At 39.4% G+C, this 24271-nt stretch overlaps 1 protein-coding gene across 7 annotated transcripts in view; it reads left to right on the plus strand.

Annotated features, from left to right (window-relative positions):
- Positions 1 to 24271, plus strand: part of DIAPH2 (diaphanous related formin 2) — a 358462-nt gene that overhangs the window by 233360 nt on the left and 100831 nt on the right. For all 7 annotated transcript variants that reach the window (XM_081847906.1, XM_081847907.1, XM_081847908.1 and 4 more), the window contains 2 exons: positions 3483 to 3618; positions 24114 to 24209. In XM_081847906.1, coding sequence (XP_081704032.1) covers positions 3483 to 3618; positions 24114 to 24209 — 232 coding nt within the window. The remainder of the gene's footprint in view (positions 1 to 3482; positions 3619 to 24113; positions 24210 to 24271) is intronic.

Genomic DNA, 24271 nt, shown 5'->3' on the forward strand with positions numbered 1-24271 from the left:
CTTCAGTAGGTTGCAGCTATAGTAAATACCACAACTAACCAATTTCCCAAGAAAAAGAGATACTTCTCTCTTCAGCTAAACTCACATGAGATCTCAGATAGTTTTAACACAAAAAACTAAAGCTTGTTTTTGTTGTAACTTCTGCTTTTGTTACTATCATCTTTTTTCTGTTTTGTTTTTAATCATTAGGAGTGTGTGTGTGTGTGTGTGTGTGCGTGTGCGTGTGCGTGTGTGTGTGTGTATCTATATCTATATCTATATTTATATATATATATATATATATGATTTAGCAAGTAGATAAAATTATAATAACACATAAAAGTATTCCCTCTTTTGGACATCAAATGCTTTTCCCAACTAATTTTTGGTGCACTTAATCCTTTCTCATTTCTACCCAATTATATGTAATTGTTTTCTAAATGACTCAGTGATATAGCCTCACCAACCTTGTCTACTTAGCTGTTCATTCATTATTATTTTTTCTTGCATGAAAAAAGGGTTCCTAACAACTGCTCTAAAGTTATTGTTTTTCTTGGTTCTTATCTCCCTCAACCTAGCATCCTGGATAGAAAGTAGAATTTTTAACAGGAGACTTTGAAAGCAAAAACCAATAAACAGTAATTTGGGAAAGATAAAGTAAGCTTAGTTGCTGGGCTATGCCAATACAGACTGCAATGTGGGTGATTTCAATTTGCTCATTTATATCCAAGAAGGCTATGCCCATTCAAAACTAGCATCTCAGAACAGCACCTGTGTTAAACACTTCACCCTGAGGGACTTCCTCTGGTTTTGAAGCTTTCGTGTTAGCAGTATTTCCCAAATATAATAAAATATTATCTTATTTTTGAGGTTTGGATTTTCTGTTTACCCTGGAAAAAGATTCTGAGATAAATGCATTTACTATACATTTAATTTCAGTTGCTTCAAAATGTAACTCTACTTTGGAGAAAGCACTTGGTCTCAGTAGCACCTGACTTTGTTAAAGGATAAACATCCATGCTAATAGAAGCATTCGTTTTCATTGCCTTTTACCCTTAGAGAGAGAAGATAATTTGAATGAAATAGGCAGATAAAGAGGTAATCTGGATTTTATTTTATTTTTGTAAGGAAAAGCTTAGCATTTTTATTGGTCTTATATGCACATTCTGAATCCTAATATTAGACTTCACCTCCTGTAAGTTTGTCCACAAAGCTCATCGAGGGAGATTCAAATGGCTTAATTCATATGCCATTAAATTTAATGGTTGAGGAAAAGAGAAATTACTGACTTTTCATAACAGATTTGACCCCAAGGCATTTTAACATTTATATTTACTGTTGTCCACCTTTAGATAGACAAGTATAGAGGCAGGTGACACAATTTGGAATGTGTTTGCAAGTGTCTCTCCCCCCCCCCCAACTGTTAAATTGCTTACTTCATTTAATTGGCTTCCTTCTTAATTTATATACTACACTACATTGTGGTCTGTTTTTTTAGCACAGACTTTTCTGTTCCTGTAGTATGTCAGATTCACTATAGACAAATCAGTCACTACAGCAGCAAAGACACTAAATATTTCTGAGTTGTCCTAGATGAGACAACCAAAAACCTCTTTGACAAATGAGCAGACCTGGCATTGGCTAACTTCTCTTACAACTTTTTTTTTAATGACATTCTAATTCAGGGTGAGTTTTAATGTATAAGAGTATCTTATATCAGTTTATGGAGATTTCCAAAGACATGAAGCATTTTTGGAAGTTTATTTTTAAAAACCTAAAAAGGCACAGTTGTTATTACTAGGTGTAATAATAATAATAATAATAATAATAATAATAATAATAATAAAATAAAAATAAAAAATAAAAAAATCCTACCAATGAGTTTTGATATCCACCCAACGGGCACAACATAAGAGGAAATTTAATTGTTAAAGTGGTGACCAACTGCTGGTGTTTGGAAGGACTCAGAACCTTCATACTGACCAAGTTCCCCATGTGCTTCACTGCACAGATAGAACTCCTGTAGGAAGTAGAGTTTTCACTTGACTGAAGTTGAGAAGGCATATCTGTGAGTGCATTCCTTGGTGTGTTAGAAGCTACCCTTTATAGAACATAAAGAGAAGGTTCTAGGTTCTTCCATTGATAAATAATTTAAAGGTTTACTCCAAACAAAAGTGGTGTTATGAACCATCATTGCCAAAACAAGATGACACCTGATTGTCTCTCTAAATACTCATTTTTCTGGTTATTTGGCTATAGCTTTTGATAGAATACACATAATTGAACAAACTTGGTTGCATTATATTCTTCATTAGATTATCTTTCCATTGATGTATAATTTTATGGTATTACTCCAAAACAAAGTGGTGTTATGAGCCATCAAGCCTCAGAAATACACTTTCTCCAAAAGGTTTCCACAATTTTGGCCACTAGTGTAACATATTATATGCATAAGTAGGCTTAAACCTCAGCTTATATGTTCACTTTTCCTCTTCCCTTCTTTCCTGTTGTGCTACAATTTCTTATTTGGCAAATCAAACAAGGCAAGCTATGGCATCAACATTGTTGTACCACTGTGGATGAAACAGAAAACTATGGTTTGTTAAGATCCCATAAGTAAGTTAAAAAATTGCAGTGCAAGAGTGGAAACCGGCCATTTGGTGTGATCCAGACCATAAGAACCTTTATGTGTATTTTAAAAGGTTTAATTCCAGGACCTAAGAGCACCCCCCAAAAAAACAACAACAACCACAACAACCACACATGTGTCTGGTCATAATTGCCTGCTAGATCCCCAAAGATGGTTTTGTATATATTAAACTTATTAGTTGTCTTTTCATTTCAAATTATTGTTTGTGATGTGCACTAGTTAGACACATTCCAAAAGAAAACTGGGTGGTAGTGGTTACAATTCATTTGAAAAGACTAGCAATGTTTTTGTTGATTTAAAACTTCATCAAATGTAAGTTTCCAAAGAAAGAAATTTGCATTAGGAAGATATTTCCATGTTTCTGCTATATTGAAACCATAGGATACAGAAGTTGTACATTTTCTTAGGCATGTATGGACTGCTACATGTTCTTTTGTTTCCTTTGGAGGTATGCCATAGTAGATTAATACCAAGTGTCTGTTGGTTGAGTGGGCACAATGTATTTCTGAACTTCACTTTGAAGTTTATCTGTACTTGATGGGGACTTGTTCACTTGCTCAAGGTGTTATCCATTAATAATTTTGTAACATAGGCATTTATTTTCCATTACTTTGAATTTCTGTTCTGGATAGGCTTGTATGTCAAAAAAATTTCAGACTGAAAGGCACAAAGACTTGAAGGGGTGTTTTTTTATTGTTAGTTAGAAAACTGTTATTCACCTGGCACCTTCAAAGGCGACATGATCTTTCTCCAGGCAACTAAACTACAACTCAGGTCTATACACAAACAAGGTTTTCTCAATTTGCTGTGCATAAGTAATGGAAAAACACTGTGTTTCACTTTCCTAATGCAGGAGGCACTGAAGGAAAATAACAAGAGAAGAGAGATGGAGGAGAAAATTAAGAGAGCCAAGCTAGCAAAAGAGAAAGCAGAACGTGAGAAACTGGAGCGGCAACAGAAGAAGAAGCAACTGATTGACATGAATAAAGGTAAGTAAGCATTTGTAATAGATCTGATCTGGTTAAGACCACTCTCAATTGTAAAAAAGACTTAATTGCTGCATTAAAGGTGCAGAAAGAGATAGCATGTCCAGGCATCTTCTCCATGTCTAGTTTTTTTGTTCCTTCTTCCACTGCCATTTCTTACAGTCTTTTCCAAAGCATTTTGTATTGATTTATTGACTTGTTTTCCTTTGGTACAGTTAAATGTGTGTGTTTTTAAATGGATTTACTTGTTCTAAAAATCACTGCAGTGTTTTAATTTTTTATTCTACAAACATCTTTATAATAGTGGGTGTGCAGCAGTTAACATCTCTCTTCTGTAGTTTGAAGGTTTCCTATTATAAATGGATGCGCTCTCAGCAGTGCTCTTTCAAGAGCTGGTTCAGCTGCAAGCCTCACTACAGATTGACAATTGGATATGATAAAGAAAACCTTACGTTAAGATTTCTGGTTAGTTGAAATGACACTATAATGTGTACATCAGCATTCTGTGAGAATGGGCGCAGGAAGGAAAGGAGAGGAAGAATCAATAGGCCCCTAATATCTGTGCTTTGCAGAGTTCCAAAAGACAGTTGAAATGCATGCTTTATTTTCCATCCCTTTGGGTTCCTGAAACGGAGAAGAGAGATGACACAAAAATGAATTAGATTGAACGAGAGATTACTTCACCCTGCAGTTTGCTGTTCTCCCTTCTGTGATCATTTCAGTTCTGTTGTGAGGCAGAGCTTAATCCATCCCAATCATAAAACACATAAAAATGCTCAGTGTGTGACTGTGACTTGTCTTTTCTACCCAGTGAGCAAATCTGACAGGATTCAGTTCTAGCAAAAATAACAACATTTCTCTCTCGACAAATCTTATGTAAGATGCCAAGGTGTATTAGTTGAATGGCAGAACAAGCCTTATAATTAGGGTGAATTGAGGCAACAGGACTTCTCAGAATTTGAACCAATTAGATGAGTTTTGGAATAAAAACATTGCACATTAAAGTATCTTTTTCTATTTTAGAGAAAGGCAGCACCTTAGATTCAAAGTCTAATATTGCACAAATGAGCTAGTGGTTTGCTGTTTGACTCAAGGCTCTAAAAAAGAGAAAAGAATACATGCTGCTGCACCCAAGCTTTTCTCTAATGCTGTAGCTATTGTTTGTATGATGCCTATCACAAAGCATAGCCCCTTGCTTGTTTTTTACCCTTCCCAATTTATATTACCTGTTGAGGAGGAAGAGATAGGTTGGGCTATGGGCTTTCACACCTCCTCCTCCTCTTGCCCCCACCTTTCCTTCTCCACTCTCTCCCAGAACCAGAAGAGATTGAAGCGGGAGGAGCAAAGGTTACACCCAGGCGTAGCTCAGAAAGGGGAGATACATAAGCAGAGGTCGAGTGTGGGGCCTCTTTGTTGCAGCAACTGCCTCATTTGGTGCACACCTAGGAGTACCTGAGAGATGTAGGACTGATTGACATAACTTTCCCTAACTTGTCAGTGTCACTCTGGACATTCCGTGCCTGACAGCACCATGACACTATATTCGGACCATTTCCATGTTTAAATTTTGCTATTTATTTTACTTCCACTTTGAATTTCTCCCCACTTTTAATATTTTGTTGATTTTGTTAAAAACTACAAACATAACAGAAGTAAAGAAAACAACTAATAAAAAAATAACCTTAAAGCATTACTGGCTGGATTACAAAATGAATAATGAAGTATTGAATCATACAAAGATTCCCTTTTACAAATGAGATATGTAAAAATAAAAGTATTCTTCACCTGTGAATTACATCTTTATTGAGGACAATGTTTATATAAAGTCTTAGATGACATTGAGTGGCTATATTCGTATAAGAAATAAATCATGTCATATAGCAAAAACAATTTAAAAAACCCAGTATTATGAGATCCTCCCTTTAGAAACCTTTAGTTCATGAGATATATTTTCAAGGCAGACAAGTTGCCAGACTAGATTATCAGCAATCCAAATTATTAAGATTGAAGAGCTTCCAGGATTTGGCAGTGGAGCTCTGGGCTGCTGTTGTGACTTGCATTCCAAGTCCTGTTCTGTTTCCATATATAGTTTCAAAAGCACAAGTAGAAAGATGCATCAAAAGTTTAGTTAGTTATTAAAGAGATTTCAGAAAACACCTTATTCCAAAATTCAACCTTAGGACATCCTACCACATGTGCTTATAGGTGCCAACTGTGTGGCAGCCCCTCTGATGATATACCTAGGTGCACAAACAGAAGCTGTTGCAGAGTAAGGTGCCAGCCATGTACTAACATTAAAGAAAGTTTGAGCTGACAAAGACCTGTATGGAGGCTTTTTCCATAGAGTATTCCACTGCTTATCATCTATCTCTATGTCCCAATTAGATATCCACCATGACTTTTTGACACTGGACCCTAAAGGAGGCATTAATAAAAAAATTTGTGTAATGTAAAGCTGAGTTGCTTTACATAATGTGCTATGTTCAAAAGGGGTTAATTTCCCGTTAGCATCTTTTTGTCAAAGGACATATAAGAAACGATCTCATCTGGCAGTCCAATTGTCAGGGAAAGGATTGAATAATGGCAAGAATTTGAAACACTTTTAACAGCCTTCCTGTTAACAAGTGCACATTTGATCTGAATATCTGCTATAGTGAACTATATGTGTAACTCAGCATACACAACAATTGTGTGTGTGTGTGTGTGTGGAGTGGGGGGGGGACAATAAATACATAGCCTTTTAAGAAGAGCAAATTCGATGGCAGTAATTTTGATGCAAATGTTATTTAATGTCTCCATTATATCTGATTACCATGACAATTAAAATTACTTTTTAACTAGCAGTGCAAGGATAAATGGAAGAATGAGCTGCTTCAGTCACAATTAGTATTGATTTAATTGTTTTGAAAGGTATATTAACATTCCCTTAGCACAGATGAAGACAGTGGAATGGAGTTCATTACAGGGGGCTGACAGCTATCTGGGATGTCAAGGTACTTTACTTTTGAAAAAACATTTGAATCCCAAAAGCTGAATCACAAGTCACTTAATAAGCTCATATATATATTAATATTAACAATGACATTATTGCTAATAGCTTCCCTGTACTCAAGGTCGGCCCACCCATGAGGCAAAAGGGTTCACAGGTACAGCAGATCCAGCCTCCCAGGAATGAGTTGCCTGCTGCCACCGCCACAGTGGCATCAACAGCATTCCTTGGAGGCTGAATCCATGCCTCCTTGGCAACCCCCCTCTCATGCCATCTTTACAGTGGCTTCTTGGTGAATAGGAGGTGCTGATGCTTTTTCCCACCCTTGTTCCCAGTGTAAATCTTTACCCAACCCCATTCATGATCTCAATCTTCACTCACTCATTGTTCTCTGGCGGGGAGTGGGGGGAGGGAGGGCGTCATTTTGTGGTTTGCCACGGGTGCCAAAATGTACTGGGCTGGCCCTGATAGCCCTTTACACAATGAATGCAACGTGTTCATGCCTTTTTAACAGTCCAGTGCAAAGAAACCCTAGTTATAGCTAAATTTGTCAGTATTGCCTTCCGCTTACGGATGCATACAACTGATACACCTCATTACCACAGCATTAAAAGATAGAAGAGACAATGTTCACAGCATAAACTTTTGTTTTACCATGCACCTAAGCCATTTGTAAATAATTATCTGATTCTAAGATGCCTAGACATCACTTGTTTTCTCTATACTTCTCTACTTTACACCTGATTATTAGTAGCAGAATGCACCAAATGGACTCCATAGGCGGGGTATAGTGTTGACTGTCACAGAAACACAATTTGGTATTATTATCATTATTAATAAAATTTGTATACCATCCTTTATCTGAAGATCACATCCAAACATAAAAATACAAAATGAAAATACAAACTACACAATAAAACAAAAGCAAAACAAATGAATAATGCCCACCTCCATTTAAAAGGTCATAGAATGTTCAGTCAGCCAAAGGCTTGGTTAAAGATAAATGTTTTCTTCTGGCGCCTTCATTACGTATCTTTAGCCTCCCTGGGGAGAGCATTTCACAAATGTGTTCTTCAACTGATAAGTGGCACGTTGGACTGTGTCCTTCAAGAAGAACAACTGAGAGAGAACAGTATAGCAGGCATAGAAACATTATGGACACAACATTGCTTTGTGCCCCCTAACCTTGCCTTCACTTGAGCAATTGCTCTGTAGGCACTCCTTGCAGTAGTTTCTTCTTGTGGCACATGTTAGTCTGGATTGCATAGGTTGGTGTGTGAGTATCTGATGGTTCCATTTCTGTGTATGGAATTAGCCTTAAATGTTTTTTAGGTTTTGTGCAATTTTGTGATCTTATACAGGATCATGTACAACTTGTAAAGCCTTGTCATTTGCGCACACGCGCGCGCTCTCTCTCTCTCTCTCTCTCTCTCACACACACACACACACACGTATAAAGTGAATATTTTTACACATGAAAATAGTCTGGAAATAATCTAGGTTAGGAGTAGGGAAATGCATTGTAGCAAGTACCTTTGAAGGAAGGTAAGGAAGCAGTAGATTGCATCTTTATTGAACCATAGGTGTTACTTCCACACACTTTATAGTACAGATGCTCCACTGCAAGTTAAGTCCCTTTGCTTATTTCTGTCTGCTTAGCTTTCATTCAGAGTGCTCTTGAGAGAGCTTCTCATCAGCTCCTGAAGGCATCCTGGGACACCTGTTTCATGTTCACCTCCCTTTCTTCCCATGCAACTTGACAGTAAAATGCCAGATACTCTCTCTGCACAGAAATACTTTCATAAGTCCACAAGATGCCACAAAGAGCTTTCACTAAATGGGGGAAACATATCTGTTGGCTGTATCTTTCTTCACTTTTTGAAACTTCTTTGTTAGATGAGTTGAGCTATACTTGCACACATTTCAACACAGGCACTTGCATCAGGATCTCAGGAAGCTTCCTGGTTTTGCTCCCTGTCTGGGACTGCAAAAAAATGAGTTTGCATGATATATTTGGTTTAGTGGGGCACAAGTTTTGCAAGCTTACATTAAAGTGGCATTGTAAACCAAACAGTAATAGACAGAAAGTTGCAATGTCACTTATGGCACACAAGCCAGAGTTGTGCTTCATTAAAAATAAATAAATAAATGTTACAGAATGCATCAAACTCAAAGAAAGGTAATAATTCCATCTGTTGGCTTATATTACCACTTTTCTATAAATGAAGAAATGAGAACTTTGAGCAGTATCACAGAGAAAGCCACAAGTGACAGTCCCAATTTGCAACTACACAGATTTATTCTATTTAAGAAATAGACTTTACAGCTTTTGACAATGATTTCAGTAGATTTCAACTTGATAGTATCAATTTGATATTTTTAATAGAATATCTGCAGCTTTCTCTTCATCAGTCTAGAAATTCCTTATATTACTTAAGCAGAGATTCCTTAATTATTGAATTATGTGCTGTAAGAATGTGTGATCAGTTTTATTTATGCGAAGAGAAGAAAAATATTGGGAAGTCTTTATCCATGGATTTAAAATTCCTGTATTCTAACTTATCCACATTGGAATTTGCTTATTATAATATAAAAGTAGAGTGGTGAACTCTACCAATGTATAGCAGTAGACTGAGATATTTTTCTCAACTTACTTTAGAAGATGTGTTCATTATGAAAACCTGCCCCTGAAATGTTATTATCCATTCTTATTTTTAATTCTGCTAAATTAATATGGTGGATTCCGCAAGTGTTTTTGGATGTTGCACATGTTCTGAAAACAGTCCAGTGTACGAATATGGTATTTTCGCCTGCTTCTTTTATATTGCAAAACGTAACCCTGAAGTCCTAGAAAATACTTAAATCTAGATGTAAGAACAATTCAAAGTGGTATAAACAAACAAACAACAACAATGCTTCAGGAATGCAAGCCTGCATCTTATTTTCAATCTCCAGGAAAACTAGGCAAATAAACTTGGCTACTTTATATGCCAACCTAGCAGTTCGAAAGCATGTCAAAGTGCAAGGACATAAATAGGTACCGCTCTGGCAGGAAGGCAAACGGCGTTTCTGTGTGCTGCTCTGGTTCGCCAGAAGCAGCTTAGTCCTGCTGGCCACATGACCCGGAAGCTGTACGCCAGCTCCCTCGGCCAGCAAATCGAGATGAGCGCCGCAACCCCAGAGTCATGCGTGACTGGACCTAATGGTCAGGGATCTCTTTACCTTTACTTTATACGTATGCTAAAAGCTAGTTATATTTTTTAAAGAAACAAATGAATTATTCCTTTGTTACTGTAATGCTATCCAAAGTTCAAAGAATGATTTTCAATGTGTTTTTGAAGGGTAAACACAGTCCAAAGGTTATATAGCAGGATTTTTTGGTTTTGTGTTGTTGTTTTTTTGCTTTGTTTTTTGTCATGAGGGCTACATTTAACCATGGCCAATTCTCCATGCCTGCATGCTAGTGGCAACTGTGGCAGTATAACGGTGTGTCCAGTACACACTCTTGCATACCGAGCCCTCACACAAAAGGCATATAGAGCCTTGGGCATACACACAGGCATGCATCCCTCCTCAGCTAATTCATGCAGATCAGCTGAGTGGGGGGCTGTAAATTTCTCTCTGCTCATCAAATGAGCAATCTGCTGGCTGGGGAGAGGAGACAGTTTGCATCTCCAATAGGGGACTGAGCTTTGCCCATCCTAGCTAGGTGCCTTTGCAGCCAACATCAGCGGGTTCTAGGAAAAAAATAATCCTTGGGGACCAGATGAGATTCCTGAACTGGGAGTTAGACACCCCTGTTATATACCATGCGAAATAAGTTTTGGTTAGCTTTTTTGTGGCTTCCATTCCTGGGCATTAAGACGGTTTACCTAACGAGACAGGAAAATTGTGTGCCACTCAAAATCCAGTTTACCCCTGTGACGCTGCAGGATTCAAGATGCCCATTTCCTAGACATGGTCATAAATAGGAATATCCTGCTATTTCAAGAATCACAATGAACCCATGTAAAGTGGTCCTTAAGGGCTTTTCACATTTGGTGTAAAACATTGCTAATCTAAACATTGCTAGGAGAGACACTAAGTTTAGAGTTGCATGAAAATTATCTAATCTCTTTTAGAGGGTGTGCATGCAGCAGCTTTGTTCTTATTGCTGCCAGTAGTGCTTTAAAGCGGCTGTTTTCTCAGTGTGCTCCTGCAGGGTTAAGAGAGGATAAGCCACAGAGCTCTCAGAATCAGAAGAAATCAAGATCATACAAAGGATATTGGTCCTGAAGCCCCAAAAACAAAATAATTGGCAAAGATGACTGAACACACATTCTCTATGGTGCCCTAGTCTCAATGGAGGCTGTTGTTCTAAAAGGCACAGATATGAAAGGGAAGTCTGTTCTTAGACAGTAATCCCAAGGTTTTAAAGGGGTCCGTGATGAAACTAGCCTTTCTTATGTCATTGTAAGTATGATAATGAAATTATGCACAGAAAAGCAAGCATGGTGACCCAGTGTGAGTTCCAGTATCCAGTCTGTTCCTCAAGTTATTTAATGGGGGCATGGTAGTCTTTGCAGGAAGATCAGGCAAGTAACACTAAAAGGATGCAAGCACTGTGATGATTAGCTTGTTTTTCTTAAGTTTGTTGGACTATAATATAGATGTAATACAAACATATTTCTGAAAACAAATTGGCTATCTCTCAGAATTTGTATTAGATTATGAAACTAGATGAGACAAGCTCCCACAGCTGTTTAGAATTGGACAACAGGGTTTGCCCTTCACTACTCAGTCATTTGGCAGGGAAATTGCAGGGAGAAATAACATGCCCCCCCCCCACAATTTTCTGCATAAAAATAGGAAACCAATTGGACTCTTTTGTTGAATTAGACACATAAAGACTTACAGTAAAGGTGCAGTACACCCTTTCAACCACAAGCTCTCGGATGATTGAAGAAAAATTACCACCAACAGAAAAACATGATGGTTTTGTTGTAATCAAATGCAGTCTAGTAATGGTGGAGTTGGAATAAAACAAACAAACCAGAACTCTCTATTGCATGGGTTGGCAAACTAAGGCCCGGGGGCCGGATCCAGCCCAATCGCCTTCTAAATCCGGCCAGCAGACGGTCCGGGAATCATTGTGGTTTTACATGAGTAGAATGTGTCCTTTTATTTAAAAGGCATCTCTGGGTTATTTGTGGGGCATAGGAATTCATTCTTCCCCCCAAAAAATATAGTCCGGCCCCCTGCTGGTCTGAGGGACAGTGGACTGGCCCCATACTGAAAAAGTTTGCTGACCCCCTGAGTTATGTATTATCAGCATGGCAAGAGATAAAGAGCAAGGCTGAGAAGCAAAAGAAATTTCTCATTAAGGCAGGATTTTGGGTATAGCATGTCACTGAATGTCTTGATGAATCCTGATGCCTATTTTCTTATTTTTAAAGTTTTATCTTTTATATAAAACATGCTACCTTTCAGCATTAGTTTTTATGATAGTTTTCTATCATTCCTGGACTTTGCATCTGACCTTTGTATAATTTCCATACTATTCTTTAAATTATTAGCTATTTTAGTATAGTTGCTTTTTATGTTGTTTTAATTATATTACAGTTTAATTACTTTTGAATGATCAGTTTTGCATACACTACTCCGCATACATTGTCACCTTCAATTGTTCTCCACATTCATATATCCCAACTTCTTTTTCTGTTTTATACCAATGTATTTGTGTTCTGCATGGTTGAAAAAAAGAAGAACCTAGGTCATTTCTGAAAGATCCACTTGAGATAATGCTGAACATTTAAATTAAGCATTTTTTAATCAGGAAAACTTTGAAAAACATATTTTAATTCTGAAAAAGTGTTCATTTCTTTAAAAATGAACCATATCTGTATCTTGCCAACTCTTTCTCAATATGTTAACCTGATCCTAGATGTATCATAAGCAATCTGCTAATTATTCACCTTCTTTTACAAACTGATGCGAGGTATAGCTTCACTTATTTGCACTGGCACAACTTGCTGTGTTTTAATTAAAAAGTGAGTATTATTCACTGTTTTTGGAGAAAAATGCTTACTAGAAAACCTGGTTCTGAAGGTTATTTATTTAGCATTCAGGATACATTTAGTTAGCAATGAAATTGTGGCAAGTGGTGGTTTTAGATGACTGTAATCTATGTGCTAACCACTTAAAAGTTTACTTGTAGTAGTTATTAATGTTATAGGCAGGTAGTATCTTCTTCGCTGTAACTGCACCCAATTAGTTACCATCTTTGTACTGTACTAGGTTTATAATCAGTGCTTTTTTTTCTTTAAAAATGTTTAGGGGTACTCTCATTTTCCTACTCATATTGAAATACTGCCCCTTAATGAGGCCAAACTTAGATTCACATAATGTTTAGGGGTATGCATACACCTGCGCCCCCCCAAAAAAAAACACTGCTTACAAGTAGCTAACTTGGTACAGTAGTGCTGAACAGCTTTGCTGAAGGCTACAGATGACTTGCTTCCCATGTGGTTGCTAGTGTCATGTAGTACATAATTAAGAAGCTACTGCAAGACTATCCATTGTTTCCATCTATTTGGGCAATTATGTCAAGACCCTAATCAAGAAATGGTACAAGAATGCGATGGAAGCCTGTAGAAAAGAGTACAAACAAAGAGGACAACCAAATGATTTCATAAGGCCCTAAAGATGATCCCTTGTAGATGAAGCATTTTCTTTGTGGGTATGGAGTATAGGAATACTTGACCATGAAATGGCTTCCTGAAAGGAGATGACAAATCCCAAAAGCTACAAATCACTTTTAACCTTCCTACCATTTAAATGTGTACACATACACACAGACATACACACACACAAAATGTAATGCAAAGTAATGCTCTAGTACTAGCTCAGTCTTGTTCATACCAAACTTTGTAAAGTTCTTAAGAAAAGTGTATGAACAAAATTAGGACAGATTGCCATTTTCTAAAAATAGCAATGCTTTCCCAGTGTATTTAAAGTCATTTGGGAGATTTTTCAGAAGTACTTACCAGGTGTCAAATTAAATGTAGCCCAAGGCTAGTAGCTGTTGGATGGTAATGTCATTTTTTTCGGTGCCAATGCATGCTGTTGTCATTATCATCTTGAAAAAGAGAAGCAGATAAGGTACAGTATAAGAAGTATAATGGACAGCATACAATTTGGGATGCAAGCATAAAAAGTGTTAATAGATGGGTTAAAAATTACAAACAGTTTCTGCAATATTTTGGTTAATTCTATATTCTGCCTAAAAATTTCACACCACTTAACTGGCCTACCTTTGCACACAAAATCCAAATGAATGGTTAAGGATATATATTTTAAAAGCTTGAAGAGATTATGAGTACAGTTTCATGCCCAGTAGTGGTTAGTAGTAATTAGACCTGGAAGGCTGGTGCTAAATCCCTGTTCAGCCATGAAAGTTACTGGGTGACCTTGCACCAGTCACAGTCTCTCAGCCTAACTTACCTTACATAGTTGATTAAAGGGGGAGGAAGAGAACTATATATGCACCTAGAGATACTTGGGTAAAAGGTAGGATATGAATTTATTTATTATGTCACACCTTTGGACACAAGGGTAGCTGATCTACTGGGCCAGTGAAGGTGCTTCCCTCTCCATGCCAGTGTTTGTGTGTGTGTGTACACACATACCATTTCTTATTGGACCACAGCATTGTTTTTCAGCTGCTAAATCTGGATCCATTATCTAAGAATCACCAGGTGAAACCTGTTAGCTTTTTTTTTTTTTTAAGGGAAGAGGAATGAAAGGAGTAAAACAAAAAGACAAATATTTTAAGGTTTTTTGAAGTCTCTGTTGCAGATTGGAATTAAAGATGAGTCCTGGTCTGAAGACATTTAAGGACTTCAAGAATATAGTAGTTGCTGGTGTGTGAATGCACTATGTTAATGTTATAGATAGGTAGCCGTGTTGGTCTGCCATAGTCAAAACAAAATAAAAAAATTCCTTCCAGTAGCACCTTAAAGACCAACTAAGTTAGTTCTAGGTATGAGCTTTCGTGTGCATGCACACTTCTTCAGATATGTTAATGTTGACTGTGCAGTGTGCTCCTCTCTGTATTATGAAAAAATATAATTAGTATACCTTAGATATACCAAGCCTAGGGATGCAGGTGGTACTGTGGTCTAAACCACTGAGCCTAGGGCTTGCCGATCAGAAGGCCAGCGGTTTGAATCCCCACGATGGGGTGAGCTCCCATTGCTCGGTCCCGGCTCCTGCCAACCTAGCAGTTCGAAAGCACGTCAAAGTGCAAGTAGATAAATAGGTACTGCTCCGGCAGGAAGGCAAACAGCGTTTCTGTGCGCTTCTCTGGTTTCGCCAGAAGCGGCTTAGTCATGCTGGCCACATGACCCAGAAAAACTGTCCGTGGACAAACATTGGCTCCCTCGGCCAGTAAAGAAAGATGAGCGCCGCAACCCCAGAGTTGTTCGCGACTGTACTTAACTGTCAGGGGTGCCTTACCTTTACCTTTTTAGATATACCAAAAGTATGATGGCACATTTGCTCACATATATTGTTCTTCAAGATGGCCCATTAAAGGTTTCCTGCAGAGACCCTAAGTGTCCCCTGTGTTGAAGAACAGTAAAATTTTGGCAAGAAGTTATTTAAGTCAATGAGTCTTGGAATATGCCTTAGCCAGCTTTCTTTTCCTCATTCCTACTGCTTGAATTAAAAGACTTAGTATTCTAGGAAGAAAGAGCTAACACTTTTGGATTCTAGTGAAAGACTGGATATTACATAAAAATAGGAGCTTGTAAAATAATATATTTATATAGTTTGACTGTAATACTTACTGCTGATTTTGACTGAGTTACTGAATTAAGAGGCCTTTTCACTTATCACTTGTCAAATAGCAATCATAATACTTTCAGGCAGGCTTAACTGCAAAGGAGATCATAATACATTTGCATTGAACACAGATGCTTATCTGAGGTTTTGGTGATGGCATTTATCAAGGAAGCATTCATAATTGTGCCTTGAGAACTGAATGATAAGGGTTACCTCAGCAGCTACATTTGTTGAGGATTAATTTCAACAACTTATTATTTATATGCCACCCATCTGACTTGGTTGCCCCAGCCACTCTGGATGGCTTCCAACAAATTAAAACATCAAACATAGTAAAACATTAAACATTAGAAACTTCCCCAAACAGGGCTGCCTTCAGATGTATTCTAAAAGTCAGATAGTTGTTTATTTTATTGACATCTGATGGGAAGGTGTTCCACAGGGCAGGTGAGGCTACCAAAAAGGCCCCCTGCCTGGTTCCCTGTAACCTCACATCTCATAGTGAGGGAACCTCCAGTTGGCCCTCGGAGCTGAAACTGTCCCCTCCTGGAATCGCAGAAAGCAGTGGTTCCAGCACAGCCATGACAGGGTGGGGTGCTCCCTCTTTCTTGCTTTGGCATGGTGGGAGGGGTTACTTCCTGCTGCATGAGTATAGGTGGTGCAGGCATTAGCACTTGCATAATGAAAGCCGATCACCATAATATTTGTATATTTCTATAGTTTCTGGTGGTGGAAAACTCATTCTGAATCAAACCAGACACGGGCTAGAGCTCAACATTGAGCCTACCAAGTGGCAATGGCGACAGAAGACCTTCTTCACCGCCTCTATTGCATCTGCAGAAAACAGCAACAGGAGACTCTTTCAGGTGGTTCGCAATCTATCGGAACCACCTTTGTCACTGGGGCTTGGTAAGGACCCCAAAATCTCCTGCAATGCTTTTGCAAAGTTTTTTTGCAGATAAAGTCACTCAGATTCGGAAGGAGGTAGACGCCACCGTGGGAGCAGGGCCGGGGCGGGAGAGTGCTGGAGTCCTGTCTAGTCATGTTACATGGGATCAATTCCAATCTGTTACCTCCAAGGATGTGGACAGGCTGCTTGGACTAGTGAAACCAACCAACTGTCTCCTTGATCCTTGCCTATCCTGGCTAATAAAAACAAGCCGGGAAGGGCTGGGGGATGGGCTCTGAGGGGTGGTGAATGCTTCCCTCTGCGAGGGAGCCTTCCCAGACCTGCTGAAAGAGGCGGTCATTAAACCACTTCTTAAAAAAAACATCTTTAGACCTGGCCAATATGGCCAACTATAGCCCAGTCTCAAGTCTACCATTCTTGGGCAAGGTGATTGAGCGGGTGGTTGCTTATCAACTCCAAGCACGCCTGGAGGATGTGGACCATTTGGATACCTTCCAATCAAGATTCAGGCCTCACCATGGGACTGAAACTGCCTTGGTCGCGCTGGTTGATGATCTCTGGCAGGCTAGGGACAAAGATGAGAGCTGTTTCCTAGTTCTGCTGGATCTCTCAGTGGCCTTTGACACCATCAACCATAACTTTCTTCTGGACCGTCTAGAGGGGCTGGGAGCTGGGGGCACTGTTATACAGTGGTTCAGCTCCTTCCTCCTGGGCCGTGTTCAGAAAGTGGTGTTGGGGGATGAGTGTTCAGACCCCTGGGTTGTCACTTGTGGGGTGCCTCAGGGTTCTGTCCTCTCCCCCATGCTTTTTAATATCTATATGAAGCCGCTGGGAGAGATCATCAAGGGGGTTTGGGCTGGGTGTTCACCAGTATGCAGATGATACCCAGCTCTACCTTTCTTTTAAATCAAAACCAGTGAAGGCGGTGAAGGTCCTGTGTGAGTGTCTGGAGGCAGTTGAAGGATGGATGGCGGCTAACAGATTGAGGTTGAATCCTGACAAGCCAGAAGTACTTTTTGGGGGACAGGAGGCGGGTGGGTGTGGGGGACTCCCTGGTCCTGAATGGGGTAACTGTGCCCCTGAAGGACCAGGTGTGTAGCCTGGGAGTCATTTTGGACTCCCAGCTGTCCATGGAGGCGCAGGTTAATTCTGTGTCCAGGGCAGCTGTCTACCAGCTCCACCCTACCTAAGATCCTACTTGCCCGCGGACTGTCTCGCCAGAGTGGTGCATGCTCTAGTTATCTCCCGCTTGGACTACTGCAATGCGCTCTATGTGGGGCTACCTTTGAAGGTGACCCGGAAACTACAACTAATCCAGAATGTGGCAGCTAGACTGGTGACTGGGAGTGGCCGCCGGAACCACATAACACCGGTCCTGAGAGATCTGCATTGGCTCCCAGTATGTTTCCGTTGGTGTTGGTGCTGACCTTTAAAGCCCTAAACGGCCTCAGTCCTGTATACCTGAAGGAGCGTCTCTACCCCCATCATTCAGCCCGGACACTGAGATCCAGCGCCGAGGGCCTTCTGGTGGTTCCCTCATTGCGAGAAGTGAGGTTACAGGGAACCAGACAGAGGACCTTATTGGTAGTGGCTCTCACCCTGTGGAACACCCTCCCTTCAGATGTGAAGGAAATAAGCAGCTTTCCTATCTTTAAAAGACATCTGAAGGCAACCCTGTTTAGGGAAGTTTTTAATATTGAATGCTGTATTGTTTTTAACACTCGATTGGGAGCTGCCCAGAGTGGCTGGGGAAACTCAGCCAGATGCACAGGGGTATAAATAATAAATTATTATTATTATTATTATTATTATTATTATTATTATTATTATCATCATCATCATCATCATCATCATCTTTATTATCATTATTATTATCATTATTATTATTAAAACAATGCTTGAGGTGGCTTAGAACATGAAAATATTTACATAACAGAAATAGTCAAGAAGTACATATATGTCACAGGAGCGTGCTGGTCAGTGATCACACAGTTCAAAGATGGAGTTTATTGGCAAAAACACAATCCCCACAAACTTTATAGAATGCCATTGCTAATGAAGAGAGCAGCTTATTCCTGGTTGTCTTCATCCAGGAAAATCAATTGCGAAGCCTGAAAGTCCCTACTTCCTCAGGGCTTTTTCCAAACAATTGGAAACTGTGCTTGTGTGCAGCCAACCCCCCTCCCCCTTTTATGCCTCTTCTGATTCTGGAAGACAAAGGGGGAGGGAGCTTATTGCAGCAGGAAGGGGAGACACTATGCTTCTTCACCAGCCTAATTCATCTTGGCCTCCCTCATCCCACTACTCTCTGCCACAGACTCCCAACTCACTAAACCCTGTTACATCTTCCAAACTAGGTTTGGTAGCCTAGTGTGCCTGATGAGCACTATCCAGGGTCTCCATCTTTAACAGCTTGTTCCGTTCGTGCACAAATTGCTAAAAACTGTCACTGGGTGCATAGTAGAGCAGCGTCTTTTACATATCTAAATTGGCTGAGTTGCGTAGCTGTGAACTGGGAAATGCCACTTTAAGGGAACAACATTTAGCAGCAAGGTTTAGTGGTGACGCAACTAGCTTATAAAAGTGCTTCTAGCATTTAGCCCTCAGTCCATTTTTCCCCTTTGCTTCTAAATTATACCAAAAGACATTTGAGGCATTAAATAGAAAATCACTTTGCAGAGGACTGGTTGTTAGTATGAAAAGTACACTTAAATGAATATTACATTTTCATGTATTTTTTTTTTAAGATGGAATGGAGTAATTCAACATTATTTCATTCCCAGCTACCATTTGTGAGGAAAGAAATATAAATTGCAGCAACAGATTCTGAGCACAGATTATCAGTCTTTTAAGACTGTCATGTCTTTCTCTTGTGAATTTATTCTGCTGAAGCAGCAGCAAATAGCATTAGCAAAAGAGCGATCTTCTACCTTCAGGAGTGTTTTTGCATGGGGCAAATACAGGCAGCCATTTACCAAACTGTACATACCATAATTCACCATTTCCCTACTTCTGCAGTTTTCTAGAGTGGTGAGGAACTATTCTAAAATTATCCCCACAAATTAAAGGTAAAGGTAAAGGGACCCCTGACCATTAGGTCCAGTCGTGACCAACTCTGGGGTTGCGGTGCTCATCTCGCTTTACTGCCCGAGGGAGCCAGCGTTTGTCCGCAGACAGCTTCCGGATCATGTGGCCAGAATGACTAAGCCACTTCTGGCGAACCAGAGCAGCACACGGAAATGCCATTTACCTTCCCACAGGAGCGGTACCTATTTATCTACATGCACTTTGACATGCTTTCGAACTGCTAGGTTGGCAGGAGCAGGGACCGAGCAACGGGAGCTCACCCCATCGCGGGGATTCGAACCGCCGACCTTCTGATCGGCAAGTCCTAGGCTCTGTGGTTTAACCCACAGCGCCACCCGCGTCCCGCCCCCACAAATTAGGATGATGCAAAAGACAGCTTTCAGTTTGTAAGGGTTTTATTAAAGTTCTTCATTATAGAATAAGATATAGAAAATTAATGTAAAAGTCACAGCATCTCAAAATCGTTCATTTCTTCCAAGAGGCGTTCCTGAATTGTTTTATTATTGGTATATGTCAACCATGTTTTTTTCTTTAATACCAACTTTTTCTCCCTTAACTCCTACCACCATACCAAGTAATAGTACATTCTTCCATCCATGTCCATGTTAAAATCTCTCCATTGTGATCACATATCGGAATAATATTCCACAATTCTTTTATTGTTACATATCCTTTAATTCTCACCCAGTTCCATATGTTCAAATTCCATTTCCTTTCTTTTTTCCATTTCCTATTGTGTTTACCCTAGTATTCTAATCTCCTCCTCCAGGACTTTACATTTACATTTCTTCCACTCTTTTTCCAGAGAGAGTACCATAAATTTAGTAGCATCATTCTCTGAATTCACTCCAATTAGTATGTCAAATGCTTTCTGTTAGAACTGAAGAAAGGCAGGACTGAAGTTTTCCCAAAGCTTCCCCCCCCACATCAATTACATCAATGTTAGATCCAGATGACCAATTATGGTTTAATCTTCCCCTCCAAGCCCTTGTATGAAAGGCATTTTCATTTCACCATGTGCTTTCTCCAATTTTGTCATTTCATCGTCCAGCTCTGCATCAATTTTGTCTCTAAGTAGTCTCCAGTTCCCTTTTCAGAGGTTCAGTGGCCATCCTTCATGTATGATTTAGCTGAATTTCCTGCATTACAGGGGGTTGGACTAGCACAGTCCCTTCCAACTCTACAATTCTATGATCGTGTGATAAATTAATGTCTTACAAAAGCTACACTTAAGCAGCTTTCAAATGGAAACTTCAACAACCCACATCCGAATGGTTGATGATATTAAGCTTAAAGGAATTGTGCTTAAATTCCTCCCATCACCTTCAGTTTTGAATCATTTCATATTCCTCTTCAGATTTCATGGATCAGAGCAATGTACAAAACAGCAGAAATACTTGAAGTTAACTAGGCTGGATTGTTAAACAAGCATACTGAAGAAACTGAAGCCAACCTGAAAACTTGTCAAAGCAATGGGAGTTATTGCACTGGGATCAGCGATGGTTGTACCTTTCTGTTATGTCCTCAGGCAGCCTCACAGTTGGAGGGCTATTGGTTATGCACTAAAAGCAGTCATAACAAAGTTCTTTTGCTGGATTCAGATGGAGGAAATTCCTCTGATTGGGATGACACTTCCCACTAGTGATGGCCAGTAGGGTCCTGTCTTCTACTGTCCTCCTGTCCAGGGGGAGGGGTTACCTGTTTGCAGGTTTGTTCTGAGCAGTGCTGGTAGAAGCTTGTTTTCTTGATCGTATGCTTGAGCAAAAAAGTTTTCTTTTTACTGATAGTGAAAAGTGTTCATCCTTTTAGTTTAGATTCTTTGTTTGGGTTGTAAGTGATTTGGTGTGACTGAATGTTGTCCTTCTCTTTTTTCTTTTTCTCAGGTTGTCCTTCTCTTTTTTCTTTTTCTCCTCTTCCCTCACAGGGCAGGGGCACTTTACACCCAGGGCATTCTGTCTAGCTGCTTAGTTTAGTTGATAGAGGTTTTTCTGTGTGGTTCATGGCTGCGGCAGGGCTGGACAGAGTTGTTGTTTCCCTCAATAAACTTTGGGCAGGACTGCCATTTTGAAGTGTTCCTCAACGGCACATTCAACACAAGCGCTTGAGGCTTGGTTTTTTTGCTGCTGTGCTCCATGTTCTCAGGTATTCTATCTTTCTCTGCTCTGGCCAGATCACCCACATCCAACCCAAACTTTTATCAGTACGGCATTTGAACTATTCCTGTTAGTGAGATCACTCATTCTCCCTGATTTTTTTTATAGCTTCAGCTGCATGTATACTGGAAAGTTGGAGCAGCTTCAGGAGGGTCCTGTCAATGTGCCGTTTAGACAAGAGTGCCATTCTGTGCTGGGATTGTGTGTGCACCTGAAGGGTGTCAGTCGGGTTTTTGTTTTTGCTTCTCAGTCCATTTTTTCTGCCCAGTTTTGTTCCTTATGTCCTGGTTCCCCCTGTGTCTTAATATTGGGTCTACCTTATTCACCTGATCAGCAAAAGTATTGCTGTCTACTCTCTTGCTCTCAGGTAGGTTGGGTTGGGGCTGTCAGGGTTTGGAACTTTAATTGGGTTTTCCAGTTTGGGGGGTTCCTCTCATCTTCTGCCTTGGGTATGGCTTCTCCCGCTATTTCTGTGGCCTTTCAACAGGAGGTGGTGAGGGAGCTTTCTGATTCCAGGTTATTAGTTTCTGGGGTTCACCTTTCATTAGTTTTTACAAGCGTTCAAACTGAATCATGCTCTAGCTGAAAATATACATGCACCCTCTAAGGCTCTTTTATTACTATTTTGCATGCAATGACTCTTAGATTGCTGACTTCCAACCCCCAACTCCCATTGATTTTCAGCCTCAGTAAAGAATGGTGTTTGCTAAGAGTAAGTAATGATTTCTAAACCTTGCAAAAATCAGGTGGTAGAGTCTTCATAGAACTATAATTTCTAAAGGCAAGTGTGAGATCACCTGCTTGGTGCCATTGCCATTATAAGAGAACAAGGGAGCTATTCATAGTGAGTTCCGGCATCTCTTTTTCTAGAAAAACAGCACTGACACTAGTCATCTTGGTGATACCCTTGTTTTCTGTGTATTGGGAGGATTTGTGTTTGTGTTTGGGGATGAATGTTCAGATATACAATCTCACCAGCTTTCTGAAATGGTTCACTTTTCCCCATGGAAGTGATATCAAGTGCTTTTCTAAAGATGAAGATCATGTCTCCATTTTGAGATAGTACTTTCTGACATGGAGAACATTACATCATTTTGGCTCAAACAGATTACCATTGTAGCGCATCATAATGAACAAGTAAATACAATTGTAATGGAGGTGTGTACGGATTATTTATATGTCTGTAAACATTTCTATCATTTCTATTTGAAATATTCATATGTTTATAGGCTGCAATTTGGCAGGTAGGCAGGAATGTTTAATGCCCATTAAAATATATGAGTCTATAATGTGTGTGTATGACTGAAAGCATGTTTGTAAACTTTATATATAATGTTACTTTTATTCGTCTCACTAAATGGTGTTCAGTATGCTGAACATAATAATCCAAGTTGCATCAAAGATTTGATTACAGACAAGTATGGGCAGAATAAAAATAGCAATAATAATATCAAACTCTTGTTATTTGCTTTCAGAGTATATATATAGTTAGCTTTTGCAGATAAGCCTATAATGTGGGTAGGAACAAAATAAGCATCATGGTTCATTGGCCTTCTACTACTTATAGCTGTTTCTGCCCTGTATGTCTTGCATTATTACATACCTCTCCAAGACCTTATTAACAAAACAAATTGAAACATGAAGTGTTAACCATGCAAGTGAGGATTGGACAAATAATTAAATAAATCATTTTAACCAGCTTCCCTTAGTATACTAGGGATAAAAGAGATTTTAAGACACCCGCCCCCCAGCCCTCACTGCTTAAAGTGGTGGATTATTTTCTGCCTATGGATTTGGGGAGCATTATGTTTCTTTCGTCGGTCTTCACTTGGAGGTTCTTTATTTGAATAAGTAAGTTTTAGTATAATTGCATCTGCCTAAAGTATTAACATGGGTGTGGGGGAGAGAGAACAGTTGTATAAAGTGTGACCTTGGTACCTGAGAGGACTAACAATTAATTCCCTGCTTTCCCATTCACTTCAACATACGTGGCAGATTAATAATTTGTTTTGCTTGTTCCATTGTGTATACACCTACTATTAAAGTGAGTGAAGGTCATGTATGGAAGAGCTCCTTGTCTATACTGAATGGAATGGCAATGATGTCTTTGCTCCTTATTAAAACTTATGGGAAGTTCACCTGGTGTTGATGAGTGTATCAAATTGCTTCATGTGCATCAATTCTGCTAAGCAGGCTTGCGTAGGGATCTTTCAAAAGGAACTTAGGACTGCAAAAGATGTTTCTGATCAGCACCTGTTTATTTGCATATGGAACATGTCATCAATAATACAGGAGACAAGGTCTTAAAGTCAGAAGAACAGCAAGTGAGGTTGGCATCAATTTTGCTTAATAGAACTTCATAAACAAACTAGTCAATGGTGTAACATGAAACTGACAGCTTTCATTACAGTAAAATATATGTCTTTAATTTAGTGGTTTTATGTAAATGTGACCCTATTTTTTCTTTTCATATTTTTTCCCTGTGTTATAGCCTTAATTGCAAAGAGATTAATTTTACTTCCTCTGCTATTCACAGAGGGCGACGAGACAGGAGTGATGGATAATCTACTTGAGGCACTGCAATCTGGGGCAGCATTCAGGGATCGCAGGAAACGAACGCCAAGAACTCAGGGTAGGACATTTACTGAACTTTTTTGGGGGTGAGGAAATGTATCTTATGTTCAAAGTCAGGGG

This window comes from Podarcis erhardii (genome assembly GCF_964252035.2).
Source record: "Podarcis erhardii genome assembly, chromosome: Z".
NCBI lineage: Eukaryota > Metazoa > Chordata > Lepidosauria > Squamata > Lacertidae > Podarcis > Podarcis erhardii.